Source organism: Castor canadensis, chromosome 13 (genome assembly GCF_047511655.1).
Source record: "Castor canadensis chromosome 13, mCasCan1.hap1v2, whole genome shotgun sequence".
In the NCBI taxonomy this organism is placed as follows: domain Eukaryota; kingdom Metazoa; phylum Chordata; class Mammalia; order Rodentia; family Castoridae; genus Castor; species Castor canadensis.
In genome coordinates, this window is record NC_133398.1 from 31,714,153 (window position 1) to 31,741,802 (window position 27,650).

Consider the following 27,650-nt stretch of genomic DNA (forward strand, 5'->3'; position numbering starts at 1 on the left):
ATATTAAACATACTATGCTAAGAATGCTCACAACTCCCAAAGCTTTGCTCAGCATTTTAAGAATGCTGTTTAAGAAAAATAATTATCAGAACAAACAGGAAACTCATAATATGTGTATTTAATTACTGCTCAGTGTACATCAGTACTTGTGAATTATTGTAGGTTTTAGATAGTTCTAATTTCAAGGATGAATATTTTTCAGCTCAAATGTGAAATCAAGCAGTCAATACAATGAGAGCCAAACTGAAGTCCAAGAACGTAGAATATATTTTGCTTTGTGTCATGTACCAAATGAGTAATAGGCAGTGAGGGCTCTCAGGGTTATAATTTCAGCTCAAGGTTCTGGTAACTACATGAAATCCTTGAGTGGTTTATGATATCATAAGGTGAAATTATAGCTCCCCATGGGCAAAAGTTGTTGAAAGGCTTTCAGCCATTGAGTACCATAACTAGCTTGTCCTCTATAGCAATTATAGGGAAAAAATATATTAAATGCCTAGTCATATGACTAATGACTTTAGATATAGAAATTATTTTTTTAAATGAGCATAGCAGGCAGGCAGGCAATTCATTCATCTATTTACTCCATAAATATGTATATGTCACCATATATTATGGCCAAAGATAAAGGCTAGGACTAAAACAGCACACAAGTGAGATCTCTAACCTCATCCTAAATTTTTCATTTTAGCAAGGGAATTAGACATGAAATGACCATAACTATAAGATGAGTGTTCTGATGAGGACTAGATGCTATTCCAAATGCATTAACAGGAACTGACCAACTCAGGGATGAGGAGGCAGAAGACAGTCAGAGAAGGCCCCCTTAAGGAAGTGAACACAGAACTGAACTCTGAATGATTAATCAGAATCATGAAGGAAAAGAAGAAAGTTCATTCTTTATGGGTAAAATAAATGAGAGGGAAACAAAAGAGAACACAAAGATCCCATATCCGACGTCTGATAGGAAGAGCTGTGTGGATATGCTAGAGGAAAAAGTAGAAAAGAATCAGAAAATATATCCTGGACGGGAGAAATGACCCAAACATTGTATGCACATATGAATAAAAGAAGAAGAAAAAAATATATATATATATGTATATCCTGGACATTAATCCAGTAAATTGGATATGGTGGTCATGTCTATAATACCAGTATTCAGGAGTTTGAAGCAGAAGAATTACAAGTTAGAGGCTAGCATGGGCTACATAGTGAATTTAATACCAGACTGGGCTAGATTACAAGACCATCTCAAAAAACAAAACAAAACAAAAATTTAACAAAACAAAAAAGAAAATGAGAAATATAAAGTATATATAATATAGGATATGGCATGTAAACTTTATATGTGTGAATACACATACATATGTATGTGCATGTGCCAGAGAAGAATGTGCAATGATAAACCATCAAGCCATTTTGTATAAGATGCCTCATTTATAATCACCAGAAAAAAGAATAATTTAAGAATCAAAGGCTGTAGAGATAATATTCAAAGAGTAATTATGATGACAAAATCGGATAAGGTCAAAAAATACTATATTGAATAGAACAATAGGTACAGAATTCTAAGAGACCAAGAGGTTATTCAATGTGAAACATTTACCTAGTGAAGATGTAATTCATTTTGGAGGTGAATACAAAGATTGTCACCAAATGGAATAGCTCAGAAAAAGTGACTGGCCACAGAATTCATCTGTCAATAATAATTCACTATAATTTCAAACAACCAAATCATATTATTATTTTCAGTGATAACACAATTTTCCTTTGTATCAGATTTTATAATATCATTTATTTTCTTAATTTAGTTAGTAGATATACTGACAGTATAGTTTTAGCATGGTCAACTATAAATAAATCATCTAAAGTCATACAGAAGAAATGAAAGAGACACAAGAAAGATTATGCTTCAAACATCAATGTCATATTAAGTAGAAGAAGAAAACCAATTAGAAACACAAAATGATAGATCAAAGCACTTACTTAAATATGTGCCTCAAGTTCTAAATAGAGATCCTTGGATGTAGGGAAAAATTGGTTTTGACTTTCTCGTAATTATGGGTAATTCTGTTCCCCAAAGGTTAGCTTCACTAAAAACATAAAATTTTTAGAGAAAGTCTGAACAGTATGCCATTTATAAGAGATACACTTATACTGACCTAAAAAATTAAAGCTTGATTAACATAGCTCAAAAAAGCACAGAAATTTTTAATGTATTTTATCACTTTAGAGTTCATCACAAATGCAAAAATATTAAGTGATCTAAATATTTATTCTTCTTTGAAAAGCTATGTGTTAAGCAAGTATTACAAATGAAACTTTAAAAATAATTAAATATTTTAGTCATTCTTGCACTAAATCCTTTAATACAGTTACAAAAAGAAAGAACCTAGCCTTTGGGAATTACAATTCTTTTAAAATCTGACTTGGATGCTATTCCTAAGACAAAGAGACGTGATTAAAAGTTTTAAAAGTCATTGATACTTGAACTTTTTATGCACTAATAATACTTGGAGTAAAATAAACAGCATTTTTCAAATACAATAATAAAAGGAGATATTTGTGCAAATGTTTCATTTTCAAAAGTCACCTTGGGCTGAGTCAAACCATGGAAAATTTTAGCTCAAAGAAAAATTCTTCCTCCCCACACCATCCCCCACCTAGAAAAACTGCAGGGATGTGAAAACAGAAAATTATAATGGAATCCATCTTGCAACATTAACTGTAATGCTCATTCCCCTAAAAGCCATAATTCATGGCTCCTCTACAGCCTTTTTCTCTCAGCAGTTAGGTGTATTAGAGGAAAGTTTGAATACATGAAAACTAAATGCTGATAGGAAACTCAAGCCTCATAATAGGCAAGTTTACTGACTGGGTCTGCCTGAGGCAAATGTAAAAGCTAACTAGGCTGCATATTCCAAGGTGCCCCTGGTCCAAAGAAGTTCAAAAAGCGTGAAAACTACAGCTTCAGATGACTGTACAGAGCTTACAGCCTGGGATTTCTGTCAACTCTGTCACTGGTGGGAGGAAGAAGTTGGGAACAACTAGTTCTCCAGAGAATTTAAGGCAAAAGTCACTTTTCTAAATAGACAAACTGCTACCCAGACTACCTCAAACCCACTGTTCTTTCTTCTTCCACTTTCCTCCCTCTCTTCTTCTGAGGTTCACAGGGAATCATGGAATGCACCTCATGAGAACTCCCCCAGCAGGACTTGTGGATCAATCTTTCTATTTCCAAAACCTAATACAGAGCATGCCATCTGATAAACATTTCCTTTAAAAAAAAAATCGGGGGGGGGGGCAGGGAGGGGGAAGGGAGGAACATCCTTAACTCCTGTTTCAAGCCAGGAATCTCGGGTTTAAATTTTGTCTCTGCTACATCACTGGATGTTGTGACCCTGAGCACATGACTTAATCTCTAGGACTCAGATTCCCCAGAAATAGAAATGAAAAGAATATCCACACACAGCACTGTTCTTAGACAATTATGAAATCATACATTATAAATCTTCAGGATGGTGGCTGATCTATGTTGATGCTCTGAAATTATTTGTTAAATCCAAATTTTCCTTTTTCCTATAATCTTAGAATTGTAGTGACCAGCTGAACAAAGGAGAAGTTATATCAAACTAGAGTTGGTTAAAGACCCACTCTAATTATTTTTTATCATCCCTCTAATGATAGGCCAAGTGCATCCTTTATTTCCCCCAGGAAAAATTACAGCCCACATTCATGCCACTTAGGATTTATGCTTGGACATACATCTTCAAACTAAAGCTTGTAGCCATTTATAAATGGGAAATCTCAGAAGAAGTCCAGAATTATTATTGAGGAATATGAAACTGACTTGTAGAATTTACAGAGTTACAATAAATAGCGTGAATTTAAAAATCTAAAGGACACCACATACACATGCACATATGCATGCACACACATAGTGAACTTTTTGCACCTTTCATCATAATAGTAAATCAACCAAAAAGCTCTGTATGTATAGAATCTGTGGAGGATACAAAGAATAACGCACAATACACTTATCCTAGAAAATGCATAATCGAGTTAAGGTTAAAATACTGCAATAAAACTAGGAAGAGAAATTCACTTTTGGACATCCAATAAATATGTCAGAATCCCTGCTTACCAGATCAAAAGTAGCTTTCTTACCTGGCTTGATATCATGTCATACCATTTTCCCTTCAATACAAATGTATATATGTATACAGATAGATAGACAGATATAGATATATATATATATACATTCACTGAATTAATTCTTTGTTCTTAGTGAACAAAGAATTCCCTATCTATAAATCCTAATTAAGGTGGCAAGTAATAGCAATCAGAAATACACTTGAAATGTTTCATCAAAAGTTGCTCATATGGTGCACACTTGCAATCCCAGCTGCTTGGAAGACAGTTGAAAGCCAGCCTAAAAGTTACCAGCAAAAATTACCAAGACCCTATCTTAGAAGCAAGTCAGATGTGGTGGTGCACTTCTGTATAATCCAACTACTCAGGAGGTGGAAATAGGAGGATCATGGTCCAAAGCCTACCAGGCAAAAGTATGAGATCTTATCTGAAAAACAAACTAAAAGCAAGAAATACTGGGGTAAGTGGCTCAAAGGGTACAGCACTTGCTTAGCAAGAGCAAGACCCTGTGTTCAACCCTCAGTACCATGAAAAAAGAATCCATTCATTTCTTTTTCCAAAATCTTTTTTCTACCTGTTAATAGAATGCCAAAAGAGGCAATGCAATAGGCCCCAAAGGACTTTGGAGAAACATATTTCCTTGAGAAATAATGCAAGTAAACAACCAATTATACTACATTGTGATTGCTGAAATAATAAAAATATGTAAAATAGAGACACGATGCCCACAAGGATAGTTAGCTTTCCTGGGAGAACCTCGTTAGGTTTTAAAGTATGATTAGTATTTGCCTGGAGACCACAGGGAAGGGAAATTCCAGGAAAGGTAAGCATGCACGTGACTTCCAAAAGATAAGATTGGGTCAAATGACATGAGCACTGGGCTTAGTGAGTGAAGATCTTGGTCCAGTTTCTGAATCCTCATTTGGAGTCATTACTACTGTACCACTTTTCTGTTCCTACCATAAAGCAAACAACCATGAAATGTCAGTGGCACATGTCAAAAACCTCTTATGTAGCTCAAAAATATGCCAAGTTCAGCTAATCTAGTCCACACTTGAGTGTCAGCTGGCTTTTGGATGATACATGATAGCCTCAATAATTTGCTGGAGTGATGTGGCTCTATTTGACAGGTCTCAACCTCCAATAGGCTAATCCAGGCATGTCCTTCTCATGGTGATAGCAGAGACCGCAGCACAAACAGAAAAGTGCAAACATTTGTCCAAGACTGTGCTGGCATGTCTTGCTAACATTACAGTGACCAAAGCAAGTCACCTAGCTGGGACCAGTATTATATAGAGAGGGCATTCGTAGTGACAGGCCAAAGGAAATGAATCAAAACTTGTTCCATTGCACCCTCTTAATCTCTCTAGAGTTTGGTTTCCTTTCCTATAAATGGAGAACAGAACAATTCCTCTCTCCTGATATTCCAGAATGTTGGGAGGAAATGTATAGAAAGTGTTTCAGGAGCTCTTTAGCTGAAAATAAGTAGACAACCAAAGAAAGTTATCATGGAAATCTGACTTTTGTCATTGTGTTTATAGTTTATATACCAGCTAATCACATATTTAAACTTAGATTTCTATTCCCTATTCCTAAAACAAAATAAAAGTGTCAAACAAAGCTAATACATTTTCTAAGTTACAATCAAAAAGGAAATCTAAATACCAAACTCTGCCCTAGAAAATGAAGGGCACATGGAGAGTGAGATGAACTCAGGAATACTCATAGTAATCACTAAAACATCAATAATGGCTACTTTTTTTTTACTTCTGCTAGAAAAGGTAGTGGAATCAGAAAGGAAAATGAGATAATACCATATTCATTTATGCCACAAAACTTCTGTTTTGAGTGTGTAGTGAGAATAGGTTTGTGTATTGCTTGTGGCATTAAATAAATGAATATGTTTTTTAAGTATTTTCATGAAGTGAAACTACTTAGATTTTTCCATGATTCCCATTTCAACAGTTCAAACATCAATTCATGTATTCAGGGTTATTTCTGTCCAATTCAAGGGGTTCTATTCAACCCCTTAATTTACACTTTATTTTTATTTCATAACTTGTGATTCCACCCTTGCCATAGTCAACTTTTTTGGCCTTCAATAAGTCAATCTAACTTGTTCGATTCTGGTCTCTTCATCTCTAAATTAAGGTTTTAAAATTAATTTGTAATGTCACTTTAGGCCTACTCTTCTATACTTCTGAGAAGAAATGGTCAATTTGCAAATGAGCCAGCTTATCTCAAAATTATCAGAATATGATAAAAAGAAAAAAAGAAAAGGAAGAGTTGAATCAGAGTTTATTAACTAAGCAAATTTATTAAAATTAATTTTTGTTTATTTTGACAAAAATTATATATTTATGGTTTATAATATGTTTTAATATATTGTATACATTGTGAAGCTTTTACCACAATTAGCATATTCATAACCTCAAAGGGCTACTTTTTGATGTGCGAAGACCATTTAAGATCTACTCTACTGTCAACAAATCCCACGTATACAATATAGTATTATCAACTATAGTCACCATGTTATACGTTCAGTTCCCAGAGCTTAATCATGTTGTAAATGAAAGCTGGTCCCCTTTGACCAACGTCTCCCCAACCTTTCCAGCCCAGCCCTGGCAACACTGAAATTCTACTCTCTGCTTCTGTGAGTCATTTTTTTTAGAGTCCACATAAAAGTGGAATGATACAGTAATTGTCTTTATGTATCTGGCTTATTTCACTTTATTCAATAGCTTCTTTGCTTATCCATGTTGTCACAAATAGCAATATTTCCCTTTTGGATAGGACTGAGTAATATTCCACTTTATTTTTATATATACCACATTTTCTTCATCCAGCCTTCTATCGATGGAAATTTAGTTTACTTTCATATTGGTTATTGTGAATAATGTTGCAGTTTACTTGAGCACATAGAACAAATACCTTTTCAAGTTCCTGATTTCAATTCCTTTAGATATTTACTCAGAAGTGGGATTATTGAATCATGTGATAGTTCTACTTTTAGCTTTGAGGAAAATCCATGCTGTTTTCCATAATGGCTCTACCAATATGCAGTCCCACTAACAGTGTATAAGAGTTCCTTTTTTTCTACATCCCTGCCAACATTTATCACTTGGCTTTTTGATAATAGCTGTCATAACAGTTGTAAAGTGATGTCTCATTGTGGTTTTTGATTTACATTTCTAGATGATTAGTGATTTTTGAGTATTTTTTCATATACCTAGTGACCTTTTATGTGTCTTCTTTGAACAATGTCTATTCAAGTCTTTAGCCATTTTTTATTAGGCTGGTTAGCTTTTTGCCATAGAATTGTATGAATTCTTTACATATTTTGGAATATGAGCCCCACATGAGGCATCTGGTTTTGAAAATATTCTCTCCCATTCCATAAGGTGCTCTTTCACTTTGTAAGTTGTTTACTTTGCTATGTCCCATTTTCTTGTTTTTCCTCTTGTTGGCTTGGCTTATGTAGTTATATTCATAAAGTTATTACCAAGACCAGTGTCAAGGAACTTTCCCCATGTTTTCTTCTAAGATTTCAGGTCTTACATTTAAGTCTGTAATCTATTTGTAGATGATTTCTACATATAAGGATCCAATTTTGTTCTTTGGTATGTGAATACACAGTTTTCCCAACACCATTTATTGAAAAAACACTCCTTTCTCCATCGTGTGTTACTCACACCTTTATCAAAGCCAGCTGATCATATACGCATGGGTCTATTTCTGAGTTATTTACTCTGTTCCATTGATCTATGAGTCTGGCTTTTAAATGCCAACACCATTATGTTTTGATCACTATGGCTTAATGATATATTTTGAAATCATGTAGTATGATGCCTGCTTGTAGCTTTGTTTTTCTTTCTCAAGATTGCTTTACTTACTAAGGGTCTTTGGGAGTTCCAAAATCATCAAGTTTTTTAATAAAACACATTTCATTATTTTCTAATGAAATATTTGATATAAAAGTGATGGTTAAAATGATCAAATAGTTACCCAATTCACAATTACTTTTTTAAAATATTTTTTGCAGGGGATTGGACTATGAGCACATGATAAAAGCGAGAGCACACAAGGAAGGGATGAGGATAGGTAAGACACCTAAAAAACTAGCTAGCATTTGTTGCCCTTAACTCAGAGAAACTAAAGCAGATACCCTAAAGCAACTGAGGCCAATAGGAAAAGGGAACAGGTACTAGAGAAAAGGTTAGATCAAAAAGAATTAACCTAGAAGGTAACACCCACGCACAGGAAATCAATGTGAGTCAATGCCCTGTATAGCTATCCTTATCTCAACCAGCAAAAACCCTTGTTCCTTCCTATTATTGCTTATACTCTCTCTACAACAAAATTAGAGATAAGGGCAAAATAGTTTCTGCTGGGTATTGAGGGGGGGAGAGGGAGGGGGTGGAGTGGGTGGTAAGGGAGGAGGTGGGGGCAGGGGGGAGAAATGAACCAAGCCTTGTATGCATATATGAATAATAAAAGAAAAATGAAAAAAAATAAAATAAAATGTTTTCTGCTTTTGGTGTTGGGGGTTGAACCCAGGATCTCACACATGCTAAGCATGCTGACCTACACCCCCAATCCCACATTAGTTTTCTAAACTAATGGAGTGTGTTTAACTTGTGTAATTACATGAATTAATTCACATCATGAGTTAGTAGGCTCCGAGTCAACTTTACTTTTTCCTTTCTCTACATTATGGTCATATTCATTCACCTACCACTTAGTAAGCACCTACTATTACTACCTAACCAACAGGGAGATAGATTGTGAATCTAGTCTCTCTTACAGTTTTTACCTAGCCAGTTTCTGCACATCATTTTATGTTCCTAGTTTGTGTGCTGTGAGGATTATTCAAGTGGAAACAGAATTAACATTCAGTTTAAGTTCCAGAGGCATCTCACAAGAGCAATATGTTAAGTATGTCTATGACATAGTTCCATTTGCTATCTAATCTTAACCAAATTGTTTAATCTCACTGATCCTCATTTTTCTCAACTGCAAACTTTATGAATCATTGCATTTTTTTATTGCTGCCTGAAAACTTACTCAAATTTGCAGGAGGAGGAGAAAGAAAATGCCTTTTTAACTCAGCTAACTGCTACCCTGTGATGCTTGGCTCACAAAGCAAGTACCACTTTACTAGTGCTGCTCTTGTGATTCATTTAACTGAAGCAAATGTGCTAAATAGAAAAGAAAGATAAGCAAACATCAGCTCAGTCATAAACCAGAAGATGGTCTCAAGTGGAAAAGCTGAGAGGAATGCTCCAGGCAGGCTGCCATGGGGGAGATGGAGAGAGAAGAGGAGTCCTCTCCTGAATGCTCTTACTCAGACTAGATGCCTGAATCTTTGAGGGCCCCTCCATTATAATGGCTTGATCACTAATTCTTTGAACACTCTAGAGAAAGGACTGATAGACTACTCAGCCACAGAAAATGAAATTATAAGATACAGCTAAATCACTCCCAAGAGCTACCCTAAGAGAAAAATAAAGCAGAGCAAAGGATTTCTCTTCTTACAGTTATTCAGTACTTTGCTTTTCTGTTTGTCTGATGTTTGTTCTGATCAGCCTCCCTTTGAGACTGCTTTCCTAGAGTCTACACTAGGGGACTGTTGACCTATACCCTAAACCTCCTATCTTTTACATACAACCCACCTTGAATGAAGGTCAAATTGGACATGCTTTGATATTTAATTCATCTATACAATGAAATAAAAACTGACATTAGAAAAAGTCCTATACCCTAAGGATGTGGGTAGAGTTGTGCCAAAAGGCTTATATCACTAGACTGGAGGTAAATTTATAGCTGTTTTCATTCATTTGCATTTAATCAGGCCAGAATAGCTGACTCTAGGTTCAGCAAGGACCTTACTGCCTGCTTAGTCTGCAGACACTGCTGGTGATGGGCAATGACTCAAGTGAGTTTGAGTAACACAGTCCACAGGTCATTTTTCACCTTAAGATTTGGCTGTATAGCAAGTCAATTATATAAACAAAAAGCCAGAGTTATTCTAACACATGGATTTAAAGACATCCTTTCTTTTTTTTCTGTAGGAGGCTATATAACCTCGGTTCTGACCCAAGCTGACCTGGTATAAACCCCAATTCAGCCACTGACCATAGAATTACAGATTAAAGGTGATTATGGTTCTAAAGTAACTGTATTAGGTTCACAATCACCTGTGAAAATTCATGTAAGACATATACTCTCGCTACAACAAAATTAGAGATAAGGGCAAAATAGTTTCTGCTGGGTATTGGGGGGGGGAGAGGGAGGGGGTGGAGTGGGTGGTAAGGGAGGGGGTGGGGGCAGGGGGGAGAAATGAACCAAGCCTTGTATGCACATATGTATAATAAAAGAAAATTGAAAAAAAAATCAATTGAACAAAAAAAAAAAAAGAAAATTCATGTAAGACAATATTTTATGTGGTAATTGGATTCTAGAATCAGCACTGTTGATATGTACAGCAACACTGCAATAGCATGGGTGGAGAACCTGGGGAAAGCTATTTCACGTCTCTGAGTTTTACTTCCTCCATTCATCAATGCATTGGAGTTATCCACAGAACCTTCCTCATAGGGGCACAGCAAGCTGAAATGAGATGACAAATGTGGAGAGCCAAGTACATAATCAGCACAATGAATGGTAGATGCTAGTATTAACAGACTGTCAGGGGCCAATTAAACGGCCACAATTGGCTGTTGGCTACATGCACAGTGGCTGAACCCTTTTGACTAGTCACTTTACTGTCTTGCTCACAAAAGTAAAGTGAATAGGTGGAAAAGCCAACAACTTTTCTACTGTATACTCATGATCCAGAATATAAGCATTAGAACCACACAAAGCTGGCCAACTCTGTTATTCACTGACTCCACAAGCTTAGGCAAATTAGCAACACTGTGCCTCAGGATTCTCATCTATAACACAGCCATAATGCCAGGCATATTGGATGCACCTGTAGATACAGCTACACAAGTGGCTAAAGCAGGAGGATCGATCACTTGAGCCCAGGAGTTAGAGAACAACCTGGCCAACATAAAAAGTTGTTTTTCAAATAAGCAATAAAATAGGTATAATGATAATAAAAGATTCATAAGATTATTGTAAGGACTTCTTATTTTATAATTTTTATATTTACTTACATGTGTATACATTGTTTGGGCCACCCCTCCCCCAACTTCCAGGCAGAACCTATTCTGCCCTCTTGTTCTCTTTGTTGAAAACATAAGAGATAATAAGAAAAACATAGTGTTTTTGCTAGTTTGAGATAAAGACAGCTATTCAAAGAGATTCCTAGTGCCATTACCATGCATATGTGTATTACCACCCACATTGGTTCATCTCTACCAGACCTCTTCACTACCTCCTGGTCCCCTTCCCATAGTGGCCTCTGCCAGTTTACGATTACTATATTTGTTCTATACAGTGAGCACATCAACCACCTTCAAGTTGTAGGTTTCCTGCCCTTTCCCTATTCCTCCTATGTGCAGTCTCCCCTTAGTGTGTGACCCAAGTCCAATAATATTACTGCATTTGTTTTAGGTCTATAATCTGCATATGAGGGAGAACATGGGATTTTTGACCTTCTGAACCTGACTAACTTCACTTAAGATGATGTTCTCCAGTTTCATCCTTTTACTTGTGAATGACAAAATTTCCATTCATCTTTGTGGCTGAATAAAATTCCATTGTGTATAAATGCCACATTTTCTTAACCCATTTGTCAGTAGTGGGCATCTTGGCTGTTTCCATAAACTGGGTATTGTGAATGTACTGCAATTAACGTGGGTTTGCAGGTGCCTTTGTAATAACCTGAGTCACATTCCTTCGGGTATATTCCTAAGAGTGGTTTTGTTGGATCATATGGCATATCTATGCTTAGTTTTTTAAGAAGCTTCCATATTGTTTTCCAGACTGGTTGTACTAGCTTACATTCCCACCAGCAGTGTATAAGGGTTCCTTTTTCCCCACATCCTCACCAAATTTGTTGGCGGTGGTGGTTTTTTTTTTTTGCATTTTTATTTTTTTTATTTTTTTATAGTGGGGGCAACACCAGCCCTCAAGGTCACTTTATTTATTTTTTATTGTTTTATTATTCATATGTGCATACAATGCTTGGGTCATTTCTCCCCCCTGCCCCCACCCCCTCCCTTACCACCCACTCTGCTCCCTCCCTCTTCCCCCCACCCCCTTGATACCCAGCAGAAACTATTTTGCCCTTATCTCTAATTTTGTTGAAGACAGAGTATAAGTAATAATAGGAAGCAACAAGGGTTTTTGCTAGTTGAGATAAGGATAGCTATACAGGGAGTTGACTCACATTACTTTCCTGTACATGTGTGTTATCTTCTAGGTTAATTCTTTTTGATCTAAACTTTTCTCTAGTTCCTGGTCCCATTCTCCTATTGGCCTCAGTTGCTTTTAAGGTTTCTGCTTTAGTTTCTCTGCATTGAGGGCAACAAATGCCAGCTAATTTTTTAGGTGTCTTATCTATCCTCATATCTCCCTTGTGTGCTCGCACTTTTATCATGTGCTCAAAATCCGATCCCCTTGTTGTGTTTGCCCTTGATCTAATGTCCAAATATGAGGGAGAACATATGATTTTTGGTCTTTTGGGCCAGGCTAACCTCACTCAGAATGATGTTCTCCAATTCCATCCATTTACCAGCGAATGATAACATTTCGTTCTTATTCATGGCTGCATAAAATTCCATTGTGTATAGATACCACATTTTCTTGATCCATTCGTCAGTGGTGGGGCATCTTGGCTGTTTCCATGACTTGGCTATTGTGAATAGTGCCGCAATAAACATGGCTGTGCAGGTGCCTCTGGAGTAACCTGTGTCACAGTCTTTTGGGTATATCCTCAAGAGTGGTGTTGCTGGATCAAATGGTAGATCAATGTTTAGCTTTTTAAGTAGCCTCCAAATTTTTTTCCATAGTGGTTGTACTAGTTTACATTCCCACCAACAGTGTATTAGGGTTCCTTTTTCCCTGCATCCTCGCCAACACCTGTTGTTGGTGGTGTTGCTGATGATGGCTATTCTAACAGGGGTGAGGTGGAATCTTAGTGTGGTTTTAATTTGCATTTCCTTTATTGCTAGAGATGGTGAGCATTTTTTCATGTGTTTTTTGGCCATTTGAATTTCTTCTTTTGAGAAAGTTCTATTTAGTTCACTTGCCCATTTCTTTATTGGTTCATTAGTTTTGGGAGAATTTAGTTTTTTAAGTTCCCTATATATTCTGGTTATCAGTCCTTTGTCTGATGTGTAGCTGGCAAATATTTTCTCCCACTCTGTGGGTGTTCTCTTCAGTTTAGAGACCATTTCTTTTGATGAACAGAAGCTTTTTAGTTTTATGAAGTCCCATTTATCTATGCTATCTCTAGTTGCTGTGCTGCTGGGGTTCCATTGAGAAAGTTCTTATCTATACCTACTAACTCCAGAGTATTTCCTACTCTTTCCTGTATCAACTTTAGAGTTTGTGGTCTGATGTTAAGATCCTTGATCCATTTTGAGTTAATATTGTTATAGGGTGATATACATGGATCTAGTTTCAGTTTTTTTGCAGACTGCTAACCAGTTTTCCCAGCAGTTTTTGTTGAAGAGGCTGCTTTTTCTCCATCATATATTTTTAGTGCCTTTGTCAAAGACAAGTTGGTTATAGTTGTGTGGCTTCATATCTGGGTCCTCTATTCTGTTCCACTGGTCTTCATGTCTGTTTTTTGTGCCAGTACCATGCTGTTTTTATTGTTATTGCTTTGTAATATAGTTTGAAGTCAGGTCTTAAAGAAATGGACAGATTTCTAGATACATATGATCATCCAAAACTGAACCAAGAGGAAATTAATCACCTGAATAGATCTATAACACAAAATGAAATTGAAGCAGCAATCAAGAGTCTCCCCAAAAAGTCCAGAACCTGATGGATTCTCTGCTGAATTCTATTAGACCTTTAAAGAAGAACTGATACCAACCCTCCTTAAACTGTTCCATGAAATGGAAAGGGAAGAAAAACTGCCAAACACATTTTATGAAGTCAGTATTGCACTTATCCCAAAACCAGGCAAAGACACCTCCAAAAAGGAGAACTATAGGTCAATCTCTTTAATGAACATTGATGCAAAAATCCTCAACAAAATAATGGCAAACTGAATTCAACAACACATCAAAAAGATTATTCACCACGACCAAGTAGGCTTCATCCCAGGAATGCAGGAGTGGTTCAACATATGAAAATCAATAAACGCAATAAACCACATTAACAGAAGCAAAGACAAAAACCACTTGATCATCTCAATAGATGCAGAAAAAGCCTTTGATATGATCCTACACCATTTCATGATAAAAGCTCTAAGAAAACAAGGAATAGAAGGAAAGTACCTCAACATTATAAAAGCTATATATGACAGACCTACAGCCAGCATTATACTTAACGGAGAAAAACTGAAACCATTCCCTCTAAAGTCAGGAACTAGACAAGGATGCCCACTATCCCCACTCCTATTCAACATAGTACTGGAATTCCTAGCCAGAGCAATTAGGCAAGAAGAAGGAATAAAAGGAATACAAATAGCTAAAGAAACTGTCAAAATATCCCTATTTGCAGATGACATGATCCTATACCTTAAAGACCCAAAAAACTCTACTCAGAAGTTTCTAGACATCATCAATAACTACAGCAAGGTAGCAGGATATAAAATCAACATAGAAAAATCATTAGCATTTCTATACACTAATAATGAACAAACTGAAAAAGAATATATGAAAACAATTCCATTTACAATAGCCTCAAAAAAAAATCAAATACCTAGGTGTAAACATAACAAAAGATGTGAATGACCTCTACAAGGAAAACTATAAACTCCTGAAGAAAGAGAGTGAGGAAGACTACAGAAAGTGCAGAGATCTCCCATGCTCATAGATTGGTAGAATCAACATAGTAAAAATGTCTATACTCCCAAAAGTAATCTACATGTTTAATGCAATTCCCATCAAAATTCCAATGACATTCACTAAAGAGATTGAAAAATCTACCGTTTAATTTATATGGAAACACAAGAGGCCACGAATAGCCAAGGCAACACTCAGTCAAAAGAACAAGGCAGTGGTGTTCTTGATGATAGCAATTCTAACAAGTGTGAGATGGAATCTTAGTGCAGTTTAGATTTGCATTTCCTTTATGGCCAGAGATGGTGAGCATTTTTTCATGTGTTTTTCATTTGGACTTCTTCCTTTGAAAAGTTCTGTTTAGTTCAGTTGCCCACTTTTTTATTGGTTCATTGATTTTAGGGGAGTTTAGTTTTTTGCACTCCCTGTATACTCTGGTTATCAGTCCCTCGTCTGATGTATAGTTAGCAAAGATTTTCTCCCATTCTGTGGGTGGTCTCTTCAATTTAAAGACCATTTATTTTGTTGTGCAGAAGCTTTTTAGTTATATGTAGTCCCATTTGCCCATAGTTGCTGAGCTGCTAGAGTTCTACTGAGGAAGTCCTTGCCTATACCTATTGCTTCCAGTGTACTCCTTGCTCTTTCCTGTACCAGCCTCAAGATTTCAGGTCTGATATTAAGGTCCTTGATCCATTTTGAGTTGGTACTAGTACAGGGTGACAGGCATGGATCTCGTTTCAGTTTTCTTCAGGCAGATAACCACTTTTCCAAGCACCATTTGTTGAAGAGGGAATTTTTTAAATTATATGTATAAACCATTTACACCATACCTAGCACAAGGGGAGGCCATCATCATCACCACTGTGATTACTACTCCATGCTTCATTGGAAAAGCAGTAGTGGCAGTACTGTTAGTGAAACAATTAACCTGCAATGTAAAGGAGAAATGGATTTAGTTGCATAAGATTATCAAGAATAAAATGGAATTCTTCCTGAATTTTTTTCTTTATTTTTAAGATAACAGATAAAATCACATGTATTTTATTGTATATCACATGAGGGTTTAAAGTATATACGCATTGTGGAATTGATATTTCTAGATAATTAAGCTATGCATTACCTCACATATTTTTGTGGTGAGAACACTTACCACTCTCTCAGCATTTTTCAAAAATACCATGTATCATCATTAGCTATAGTCTCCAGTGCAGTTACACATTATCTGTTTAACAAATCTATTGAGTTTATCCCTCTTATGACTGTAATTTCATATTTTTTGTCCACCAACTTTCTAATCCACATCCCAATTTCCCAATCTCATAACTGCCATTCTTCTCTCTGTTTCCATAAAATCAACATTTTTAGATTCCATAAATGAGTGAGATAACAAGGTTTTTGTCTTTCTGTGCCTGGTTTGTTTCACTTAACCTTATGTCCATGATTAGTTTTACCATGCTTCTTCAAATCTTATTTTAAAGATTAATTGCTCTTTTTTAATTTTATTTTTATCATTTTTTACATTGACTCACATGTGTATACATTCTTGGGGCCACATCGTATGCCTGTTGGCCATATCTCTGCTTTTTCTGATAAATGTTTATTCAGATTTTTTGACCATTTTAATTGTATTATTGGTTTTCTTGCTATTGAGTTGAGTCCTTTATATATTTTATATATCAACCCTTTATTAAATGGGTAGTTTGCAAATCTTTTCTCCCATTCTATAGATTGTCTCTTCACACTGTTGATTATTTTCTTCACTGTGCAGAACTTTTTTAGTTTGATAGAATCCCATGTGTCTGTTTTTGGTTTTTTGCCTGTCCTTTTAAGGTGATATTCAAAATAATCACTGCCTACACTAATGTCACAAAGCTTCTCTCCTATGCTTTCTTCTGGTAGTTTCATAGTTTTGAGTCATATCTAAGTCATAATCCATTTTGAGTTAATTTTTGTATTTGGTATGAGGTAAAGACTAATTTCATTTTCTGTGTCTGAATACCTAATTTTTCTAACACCTTTTATTAAAGAGACTGTCCTTTCCCCACTGTGTGTTCCTGACATCATTGCCAAAAATTGGGTGGCTGTAAATGCATGGATTTATTTGGGGCTTCCTGCTTTGTTCCAGTGGTCTATATGTCAGTTTTAAATGGGATATCAGGGAGATTTTCAGTAAGGCAATTTTAAGTGGCTCAGTGAGCTGAAAAGGATGGAAAGAATAAGACATTAGAACCAGAGTCAGAGAAGCAGCAAAACAAAATGACTTGCATGAAAGAAAGGGAAGAACAGGAAACAAAGGGGTAGATAGAATATTCACAGCAGAATAGCAATGATGCCTTTGTAGAAATTCTGTATTTCTTGGGTTTAATCTCTCTGTTGTCTAACACTTCACTTGGAGACTATGACAATAGGCCTTAATCTTGTACTATTATAGGTAAAACAGAAATATCCTAGACTTCCAGAAGCTCAATGAATGAGCACAGCTATAATATTCCATAGATATTGCTAAGCAATTGTAATTCCGGAAATTATTCCTTACCGAATGAAATAAAGACTGGAAACTTATGGTTTCATTAATAGTAGATGAGGGTATTATTGAACATAGGATATTATAAAGAATAATTACTTTATTAGCCACATTCATGTGGGGAGGTGGCAGATACTATTTGGGCCTGAGTTAGAACTTTTCAAGTTTACATTTGCATTATATGTGTGACCTGAAGCAACTCCCTTCTTCACTTTTCTCATTGTGGAACTAAATTTCCTTAGATAGATCAGGAAGTAGCACAGTGTAATGTTCAGATACATAGGCTCTGGAGTCAGACCAAATGCATAAATAACTCTCCTTTGTGTTTATTGACTGAATTCTCCAGGGCAAGTCATTTAAACTACAGCCTTAGTTTCCTATGTGAGAGTCAGTAATAATTGTCTTGTGCTTTAAATCACATAATCTGTATTAATGTATTAGCACAATGCTTGACACATGGGGAGTGCTAAATAAATGGAAGCTACCTGTATTGTTATCTATAAAAATAAATGAATGGACGAGATGATTACTTAACATCATCTCCAACTACTTATATATCCACCAGTTGGGACTCTATATTGTTACAGACTCTGAACTTCAGCATTTCTCCTGTAATTCATTCCCTAGCCATCTGTAAACTAAGTAGAATGGAAAAAAAACACTTCAAGGTTGCCAGTATAGCAACAAAAATGTGTGTGAAAATATGTACATTAAGGAGGCAAGGTAATGTGTGTCTTAGGGAGAAAGGAGCAGGGCTCAGTCATACACCAACTGCTAAGATTGTTGAAAACAAGTCTTTGAACCCCACAGGACAGAGTGAATATCTCATCTTAGGGAACTTAGCAAATCCATTTAGCTTGCTTTTTATCTTTTCTGAATATAACACAGAAACCATAAGGCTTCTTGTGCTTCATGAATGGAATAATATGCATGATTGAGTTTTGTAAATAGCACAGTTCAAATTTTGCTGTTGTTGCTGCTGTGGTATAACTGTGACAAACATCTTATTTAAAAACCCAAAGGGTATAAGCAGTTCATCTTGTTTCTGTAAGCTGGCACTAGTCATTTGGATTAAATTGATCATTAAGTTTGAGGGATGTGCACCTTATCTAGTTTCTCAAAAAACCTTCCCTGAGGGCAGCTTTCACTAGAGGAAAAATACAAAATAATACACTAGAGATAATATGTACTAGAGCTAAGTGAAGTAGAGATTAATAGTACAAGTTCTCAGGTTACTGGATTTATTTCTTTGATCTTCTACTTCTTGTTGTGTGGCCTTGAGCAAGTTGCTTAAACACTCCAAGCTTCAGTTCCTCCATCTTTAAAATGAGGATAGTGACTGTATATCCTACAAAGCAGTGTTATAAGAATTAAACAGATGATGAATTTAAGATCTTGACATACAGCCAGAATGAATGAGGCACCCAGTAAGGGCTAACTATTATCATTATTGAAATAATGGAAGACCTAGAAATGATAAATAACTCCAGCTTTGAAGAGATGGCAGACACATAAAGACTGGATCAAAAGGATGAGGAATGGAGGAAAGTGCAAAAGAGACAGAAAGAACAAATAACTCAGCTAACATGAGTAGGTGTGCCACTGGCAAGTTCCCATAACCTCAGGCCTGTGGAGGCTGCTCCAAAAACACCTCTCCCAAGATAGAATTTAAAATTAGTCCACATGTCACACCACTGCTTCAATTTGAAGCTTTGTGACTAGAGCCTTCCTATTACCAGAGCTTAAAGAAACAAAGGAACTTAGTAGTTAGAAGATTCATGCCCCAATCCAGCTAAAAATGAGGTGTATCATCATACTAAATGAATCTGGTCAGTGCCAGGTAGCCTGTGCTGAGATGTATCACACCTACCTCTCCTCATTCATCTGCACATGTAGCCCTTCCTTTGGGATTTTAGAATAAAGGAAAATCTGAAATATGAGAATCAAGGAGCTAGTTACATTTGTATTGTCTATGCAATGGACCAGAAAACATTTTCTGTTTGTGCAAGATCGTAAATACTTTAGGCTTTGTGGGTCAGATGTTCTTTTTCACACGAACTCGGTTTTAATGTTGCAGCACAAAAGCAGCCATAGACAGTCTATAAATGAATGGACATGGGTGTGAGCCAATAAAATTTGATTTACAAAAACAGGTAGCAGGTTGGATTTGGCCCAGGTGGTAGTTTGCTGACCCCAAGTCTAACATGTATTTAATTCAATGACTCAAATTGTCAGAAGGACCTGGCTAAAACTCACATAAATCAAGCGTGATGTCAAAGAATGTTGTTGACTAGTGATTAGCTGACCTAACATAGAAGGATTCAGACTGACAATGAAGGGAGAGGCAGTGAAGTGTTTAACTTGCAATAGAGAAAGCAGCATTTGTACAGGAAAATAATTAAGTGAACATGGAGAAAAGATTTGGAACATAGGAGGTACTTAGAATGCACATTAGAAAAACACAGGGAAGGGCTCAGAAACACTTTCAAACTCTTTCTCCTATATTCTAATGTTCAAAGTATGAACAAGAATGTGTTCTTGTTTGCCAAAGACAGTCCTGGTGTCCCTGTATAAGTATCAACAGTGCCCACTTTTGAAGATATGTCCTCATTTGCAATGACCATTAGATGACCACAACTATAGTAACCAAAATGATTTTGAAATTGTAACACAAATGGGTATATGTTATTTAACATTTCACCAAAATTGAACAATAACACAAATCTGTAAATGCAGAACATAGTACTAGATAAGGGAAAGTATGGGTTCCAAGTTAGAAAAACTCAAATTCAAATGCAATTCTGGGATTGAATTTTAGGGTCTTAGACACTGTGCTAAATTCCTAATTTTCAGCTCTTCATATGAAATAATAAATAACAAAAGTTATATTGCTGGGTTTTAATATACTAGAATATAGTAAATATTTAAAATATTAGTTGTCATTATTTTTATTTTACATTTAAATGGAATAAATTGGCTGAGTGGGGTCACAAAGTCACCTTTCATATGCAGAAGTTATGCCCCTAAAAGGAATTAATTCCTTGTTACTGGTGATATTCAAGCAGACTTACCATCACTTAAAATTAATGTTATAAATAAAAGTTGCTATTTAAAGTCTGGTCCATGAACAATGGCATCAGCATCAAGTAGGAGCTTGTTGATGCAAAATCATGGGCTCCAACATAGACCTAGAGTGAGAATCCATATTTTGAAGAAAATCCAGGTGGTACATTTAACCTTGCTATAAAGAATTCAGACATTAGTGAAAAATAAGAGTACATCAATAATTTAAAGTCCTTTGGACTTAAGACCACTTGATATTATAGAGTCGATAGGTTTTAAGTGGATAAAATAATGTCATGGAAGGATCTATGGCCTCAATAGCTACTATGTCCCATTGCACTTGACAAGTTTAAAAATGGTCCTTTCCATTCACCTCCAAAGGGCATTGTATCAGGTCCAGTGAATACATTCCAGTTGTGATTTTATGTACCAATAACAGATAGGTACAAATGTAGATCTTAAATGAACATACACAGCACTGGAATTGCTTTTAATCTGAAGTACCATCATATCTACCTTGGACACAGAAGTTTATTTCCTGAATTTGCTTGCACTTATTTTGAGCCACTTCTCTGCTTTCTGGGAAATGTCTGTTTGATTATTCTCCATGTGCTCTAGGTATAGTTCAGTATTCCATTAATACTGAACAAATTCACTTACAAATAGATGGTGTTTAACCTTAGATATTTCCCCAAGGCCTGGAGAGGTTGCTACAAACATAAACAGAATTGGAAGGCTGGTGGAAGTATTTAGCAGCAACTTTAAAGAAATGCTTTTCTCCCTGGGATTTCCTGGTGGTGGTTGTAACACAGCTTAAGTCCTTTAGCTCTTTGTATACTTCCGTCCTCCCTCCTTGATGCAGACTTTCTGACATCCCTGGTGTTTGAGTTATCACAGGGTGAATTATGCTGACCCACTGGGTTACATAAGATCTCTTTCTGATTCTATTATTCTGTGACTGCTGAGTTAGCCCATTACATTTTTAGAATGTCACATGCAGAAATAAAAAAGATATCATTTTGAAAGAATTAAAGTGACAATTAAAGAAAAACATTAATTTTAAGGGAAAGGTAGCGTGAGACGTGATGAAAGTATGAAATTCACAATGCATCAAATCTAAGAGAATTTCAAGTTAATAATGATGATTCACTGATTATCCCTATATCTACCAAGCATTTCTAATGTGCCAAGCATGGTGTGTTTGGATGATGATGATAGCAGCCAACATTTGTTGAAGACTTATGATGCATGAATGAGAAAGGCATGGTCCCCACCCACTCTTGTGGAAATGTACATCTGGCAGGGAAGGTAGATTTAACAAATAATTCCAAGTGCTATCTGTGCTATGTGAAACTTTAGGCACAATAGGAAAATGTTACATGTGGCCTGACCTATATTAATAGTCAGGGAAGGCTTCCTTGAGGAAGTGACAACTAAGAGTTAGCTAGACAAAGAAAAGTAGGGGTAAAGAAAATGATCTTCCCAGGCAGTGAAGACTTTATGCAAGAGCTCTGATCAAGCAAGGAGTATACGTAATAACTGAGAAAACTCACTAAATCCTGGAGGGTCAAGGGAGTGGAGAGGTGAGTCTAGAGAGAAAAAATAGCAGCAAAGTCACATGAACTTCAGAGGCTGTATTAGGAGTGTGGATTTAAACCCAAAGTAAAAGTAAAGTCTCCCCTTGGTGAGTGCTAAGGGAATGAGTAGCATGATCAGATTTGAGTGTTTAGATCTCCTGAGTGAGTTGGAAGGGGAAGATAGGGAATGTGTGAGGGCAGAGATGATGGTAATTTAGACTAGGACAGTGGCAGCACGTATAAAACACCTCTAAGTTAGAGTGGGTCACTGTCATTTGTGAATGCTTAAAGGAAATTTCCATTCTCAAAATCTGGAAACCAGCGCCTTCATAAAGCTATATAAGGCCAATGTGGGAGCCAATGAGCACATGGCAGACAAAAGTCCAAGAGTCAGTCCTATACTGGAATTCTGAACCTGGGGCTCCTGGCTCCCACTTCCTTCCAGTGCCTTAGAAAGAAAGAATGTCCTGAAGCACTAAGCAGAGAAAATGAGGCCCAGAAAGGCAGAGTTTGCCTAGAAACAGATCAAAGGCCATAAAAGTATGGCCACAGCACAATGTAAGGAAATGCATCCCAGGAAGAGATTCTTTCCACATGTAAGGCAAAAGTACTATGATTAATGATCCTACAGTTCTATCTTTAAGGCAAGGCTCATTTAGAAAGGTTGGCTTATAGGCCATCTTCTCTTTGTGCTAAATGTGGTGACAAAGCTCTCATCTCCCTCTGGGTTCAAAGGACAGTACCAACTAATCAATCATCTAGCATTTTATTGAGTCACTACATGCTGAAAGCCATTGAGAATATATTGATGAATTAAGAAAGGCATGATTCTAATTTACATAGAGTTTACAGCTCAGTGAAGGAGTTGAGAGTCTATACATTAATCAAACAATTAAATTTAAAACTGCAACATATGTGTGCTATGAGGTCTTATGAAAGGAGGATCTGATCTAGATAAGAAATTACGGAAGTAATGACTGAACAGAGAGTAGAAAAATGAATACTAGTTAATGTGTGAAGAAAGACAGGGGAATAGTTATAAAGGAATTAACTTGATGAACAAGTACAGAGTAACTGCAGGGGCCAAAGTGTGAATATTTCAGTCAGATTGTCCTGAGTTAAAACCCCAGGTGCAACATTTATAGGCTCTGTGACCTTGGGTAAATAACAAACTCTCTAATATTTGGGGGTGTTATCTGTAAGAGGAAGATAATGGAAATACATAGTTTATGGGTTTCTTGGGATGATTAAAGGAGATAATGCATAGAAAATGTGAACAATTGCTTAAATAAATATCTAGGCTACATATGTTGTTTGTACAAGATGCTGTATCTGCACAAATAAATAAGAAGTTAATTATTTTTTGTTATTACTCAGTAGGAGGATGAAATTAGAGAAATCCAAAGACTTCAAGTAGAAAATCTTGATCTAGGCCTTTAAAATGAATAGGTATTAGGTAGACAAAATGCTGATAAATTTGTTTTGCTCAAGCCATAGGGCAGCAACTGCTATTATGAAAATTGCTAGGGGCTTACAGGCTCAAGAGATTATCAAGGAAAGGATGGTGGTTCCTTCCAATAAAAATCTTCACTCCAGTTGTTCCCACAGCTGGAAGGCAGGATGATGTGGCAGATAACAGCATAAGCTTTGAAATCAGACAGGCTTGGGTTCTAATTCCGTCCCTATTACTTCAGCTGTGTGATCTTATGCAAGTTACTCTGCTTCACTGAGCTTCAGTATAGTAATCTTTTAAAGGACACAGTAATAGTGTCTTCCTCATGAAGCCATTATGAGGATTAAACAAGATAATGTATGTAAAGTGCTAAGTACCATGTTTGGCACCTAATGATCACTCAATAAATGTTACCTGTTGCTATTATTGTTTATGCCTAGTTAAGATTACACTGTCACAAAATGTTAGAATTTGTTCAGTGCATTGATTAAACCTATTAAACACAGGTTAATTAAACCATATTACCTCCTCAACAGTGGGGCACCCAAAGAAATATCATGAACAACCAGGTGATCAGAGTTTCCATATGACAGTGATTACAGATATGTATTTTTGTGGCTTCCATTACTTTGAGGGTAGGACCTCAATAATGTTGAATAAATGATGAGTGATTTCTTTTGCTGATTTTTAAACAATGTTTTTCTACTTACAAACATGAAGCATGTTTCAGGAGCTAATCTATAAAGTGAAAAATACATTTATAATTTTACCACCAGTAGGACAACCATTGTTAATATCTTAACATATGTTCTTCCAATATACATACATGCATGTGTGTACATATATGATATTTATGGGGAATCATAGTATTTTATCAAGTACAAACATGTTTAATTTTATTTATGTCATATAAAATATTTCTATTATATTGTCATAGAGCATTTACCTTGATTTTTAAGTATATTTTCCGAACATGATTTATATATTGCATGACATTCCATAAGAATGTGTCCTGCAGTTCATTTAACTGTTTTCATGTTATTAGACTTTCAGTGTGGGTCAAAATTAATGCATCTTCAAATACATGGCATTTGTTACCATATTCATTGAGTTTTTAGATTTTTGGAGGTTAACATCATGAAAATCTATTTATGAAGGGGTGGGGGTATGAGGGAGGCGATGGGGGGAAAGGGACAGGAGAGGGGGAAGGGGGGAGTAATGACCCAATCATTGTATGCACATATGAATAAAGGAAATTTTAAAAGGAAAATATATTTATTTAAGAACTCTGTATTTTCTCCTTCCATTGAAGAAAATTACAAACACATATTTACATAAAATGTTGCCTAAAATTTCAAGAGGCTTATAAACTCCATAAAATCCAACCGTAGACCCTTTTCCTTGGGACTTCATGTGAGAACCAATGATATAAAGTATGTCAATATGAAGCAGAAAGAAGAAGTGCAAAGACTTGACTGTAACAATCTTCTTAATGATTACTATATAATCTCTAATACATTGCTGACTGTAGAATATTTTATGTTTTCATAATATGGCCCAATCCAAGTTCATTCTTACACTTGAAAAAGTCTGAGTTTTAGATTCCATATTAATGCTTCTTTGCAACTTTCATTGAATAATATTTCAGATGGTGTATCTTTACTAACCCTAGTGATGGGAAGCCTCAGCAGGAATGCCAGTGCCCCGCCTCTCCTCACTGTGAAGGCTTGCATCCTGGAGACCTATTACATTCCTGAGTCTTGAAGGACTGAGTAGTCCTGAAGGGCTACTCCTGCTAGCCCTTCTCTCCATTGCACCTCGACGTCTGACACACCATTCCTTTTGAAAAATATACAGCATGACTCATTACAGAATAATTCAGATACTTAAAGGAAAGAGACTATTTCATAAATCTACAAAAAATAAATTCAACACACTTAATATGTAATATAGCATTAAGATTGGTAAACATAAAAGGGATATATTCACAACATAGGGTCAGGTATATTGTAATCTCAGGGTGAAAAGTTTTAATTTGCCCTTTGTGTAGTTCTAACAAAGAAAGATGGTAATTATATATTTTAGTATGCAATTTATAATATGATGCTGATTATACATGCCAACTCTACTATGTTCTTAGTATAAATCAAAATAATTTGTTTTGTATTTTTGGTTTGTTCCCCTCTGTTTGCTTCTGAAGATAGAACAACTAGTAATGTGAAAACTGGGATGTGAAGAACATGTCTTATATCTGCAGATGTTTAGGTACATGCTGATGCCTCTGGATGTTTGAAAAGTTCCAAATTATCACTAGGCTCCAAAGAATGATGCAAAAAGAAAAATATTAAATAATGTTGAGAGCAATATATATTAAAACAATTTCTTTTTCTCCCTCATAGCTGCATCATCCTTCCCAAGGCTTCCGCTTTGGAACTGTCCGGGAAAGCAGTGCTGAAGATTATGTAAGGCAAAGCTTCCCAGAGATGCATGAGTATATGAGAAGGTACAATGTACCAGCCACTCCAGATGGAGTACAGTATCTGAAGTGAGTGTCAACCTCTTGAATACTAAAAGTTCTCACTAAAAGAAAGACATTTAGCAACTGACAATTTTGTTCATTTTCTTAATAACAAATATTCCCACTGTGGGTTTAGGGATACCTCATACCTGTGTGATGCAAGTGGCAGTGTGGAATGGCGTTCATTTAATTTAAGCAACCTAGATTACTAGTTACCTTCATAGTCTCAAATTGGCAGTAGTTTTGCTCAAATGGCCAGTAGGATCATTAGTGGAACAGATGGTGGGACAGGCAAATGATGGCTTGACATCACTTGAGAAAACAATGGTGCTGAAATGATCAAACACACAGGGAATGTGGCCAGAGAATAAAGTGTCCCAAAGCAACCCTTTCCTTCACAGTGAATCTCTAAGCACATGGAATGCCTCCTTTTGACTCAAGGAAATGGAATTTATCTTAGAGATTTCCTGTAGAAAAGAAATATAAAAGGCAGTGATTTCCATGTCTGCACCCTTCTCGTCAGAATTTATGAGAAGCAATCAAAGGTAATCACACTGCCATGACAGACCATCAGAGCCTTTAATTCAGTGAAGCTGAATGCAAAGGAGGTTGGTGCAGTTACGGGTCTGTTTGTCTAGTCTGCCTGAAAGAAGGGAATGAATGGCTCCCGACAAGCACCACTGCCTGAGAGTGAGCTGTCCTCTCTCTTCTGCCTAATGGCATCAGGGCAATAAAAGACGTCCAAACCTCCAGTCCCTACAAGTGTCAGTAGCAGGAAACTTGTGGTCAGCTGCAATAATCTTCCTATGGGAGATCAATTCATTCCTGCCACCTCAAATTCTTTTCTAAGAAGGAGAGGAAATAAATAAGGAATTTCATGGGACATAAGGGCTTTGTGTTTCTTAAGAGCTCTAGTAATAGGCCCCTTAAACAACTTTATGAACTTTTTACTAGAGCTTGGAGAAGAAAGTCATGTGCTCTTAGATTTACAAAATTAAATATGATGTTTAAGTACTATGAAATAGCACTTTCAATTTTGAAAGAACAACAAAAAGTTAGAATCCCTCTCTGATACAGCATTTAGAGCTCAGTTGTCCCCCTAGATTCTCTTCTGTATTCGCTCCTTCAGGCAAATGCATGGAAAGAATAAGATTTTAGGGAGATGGTGATGGTTCCCAATAGATATCAATGTCTGCAAACTCAGCTCTGCTGGCAGTGTGACAAGGATGAGATGTACCATTGCTATAGCTCCAATCCACTCAGTGCATTCATTTATTCCAATGGCTTCACCTCAGAAGGTTCTCATCTCATGATCAGTGTTGACTCTACCCTAGCCTGGAAAGAAGCAGTCATTAGAAAAGCAAGCACAGATAAAGAAGTCCTGGAAGAAGTAATTGTTCCATGGTAATACAGCTGACAAGTGGCACAGTCAAGATTATAACTAGATCTCTGATCT

General features: G+C 36.3%; 1 protein-coding gene across 1 annotated transcript in view; it reads left to right on the forward strand.

Moving 5' to 3' along the window:
* Nucleotides 1-27,650, forward strand: part of Grin3a (glutamate ionotropic receptor NMDA type subunit 3A) — a 166,438-nt gene that overhangs the window by 89,530 nt on the left and 49,258 nt on the right. The window contains exon 4 of the mRNA XM_020179227.2: nucleotides 26,076-26,221. Coding sequence (XP_020034816.2) covers nucleotides 26,076-26,221 — 146 coding nt within the window. The remainder of the gene's footprint in view (nucleotides 1-26,075; nucleotides 26,222-27,650) is intronic.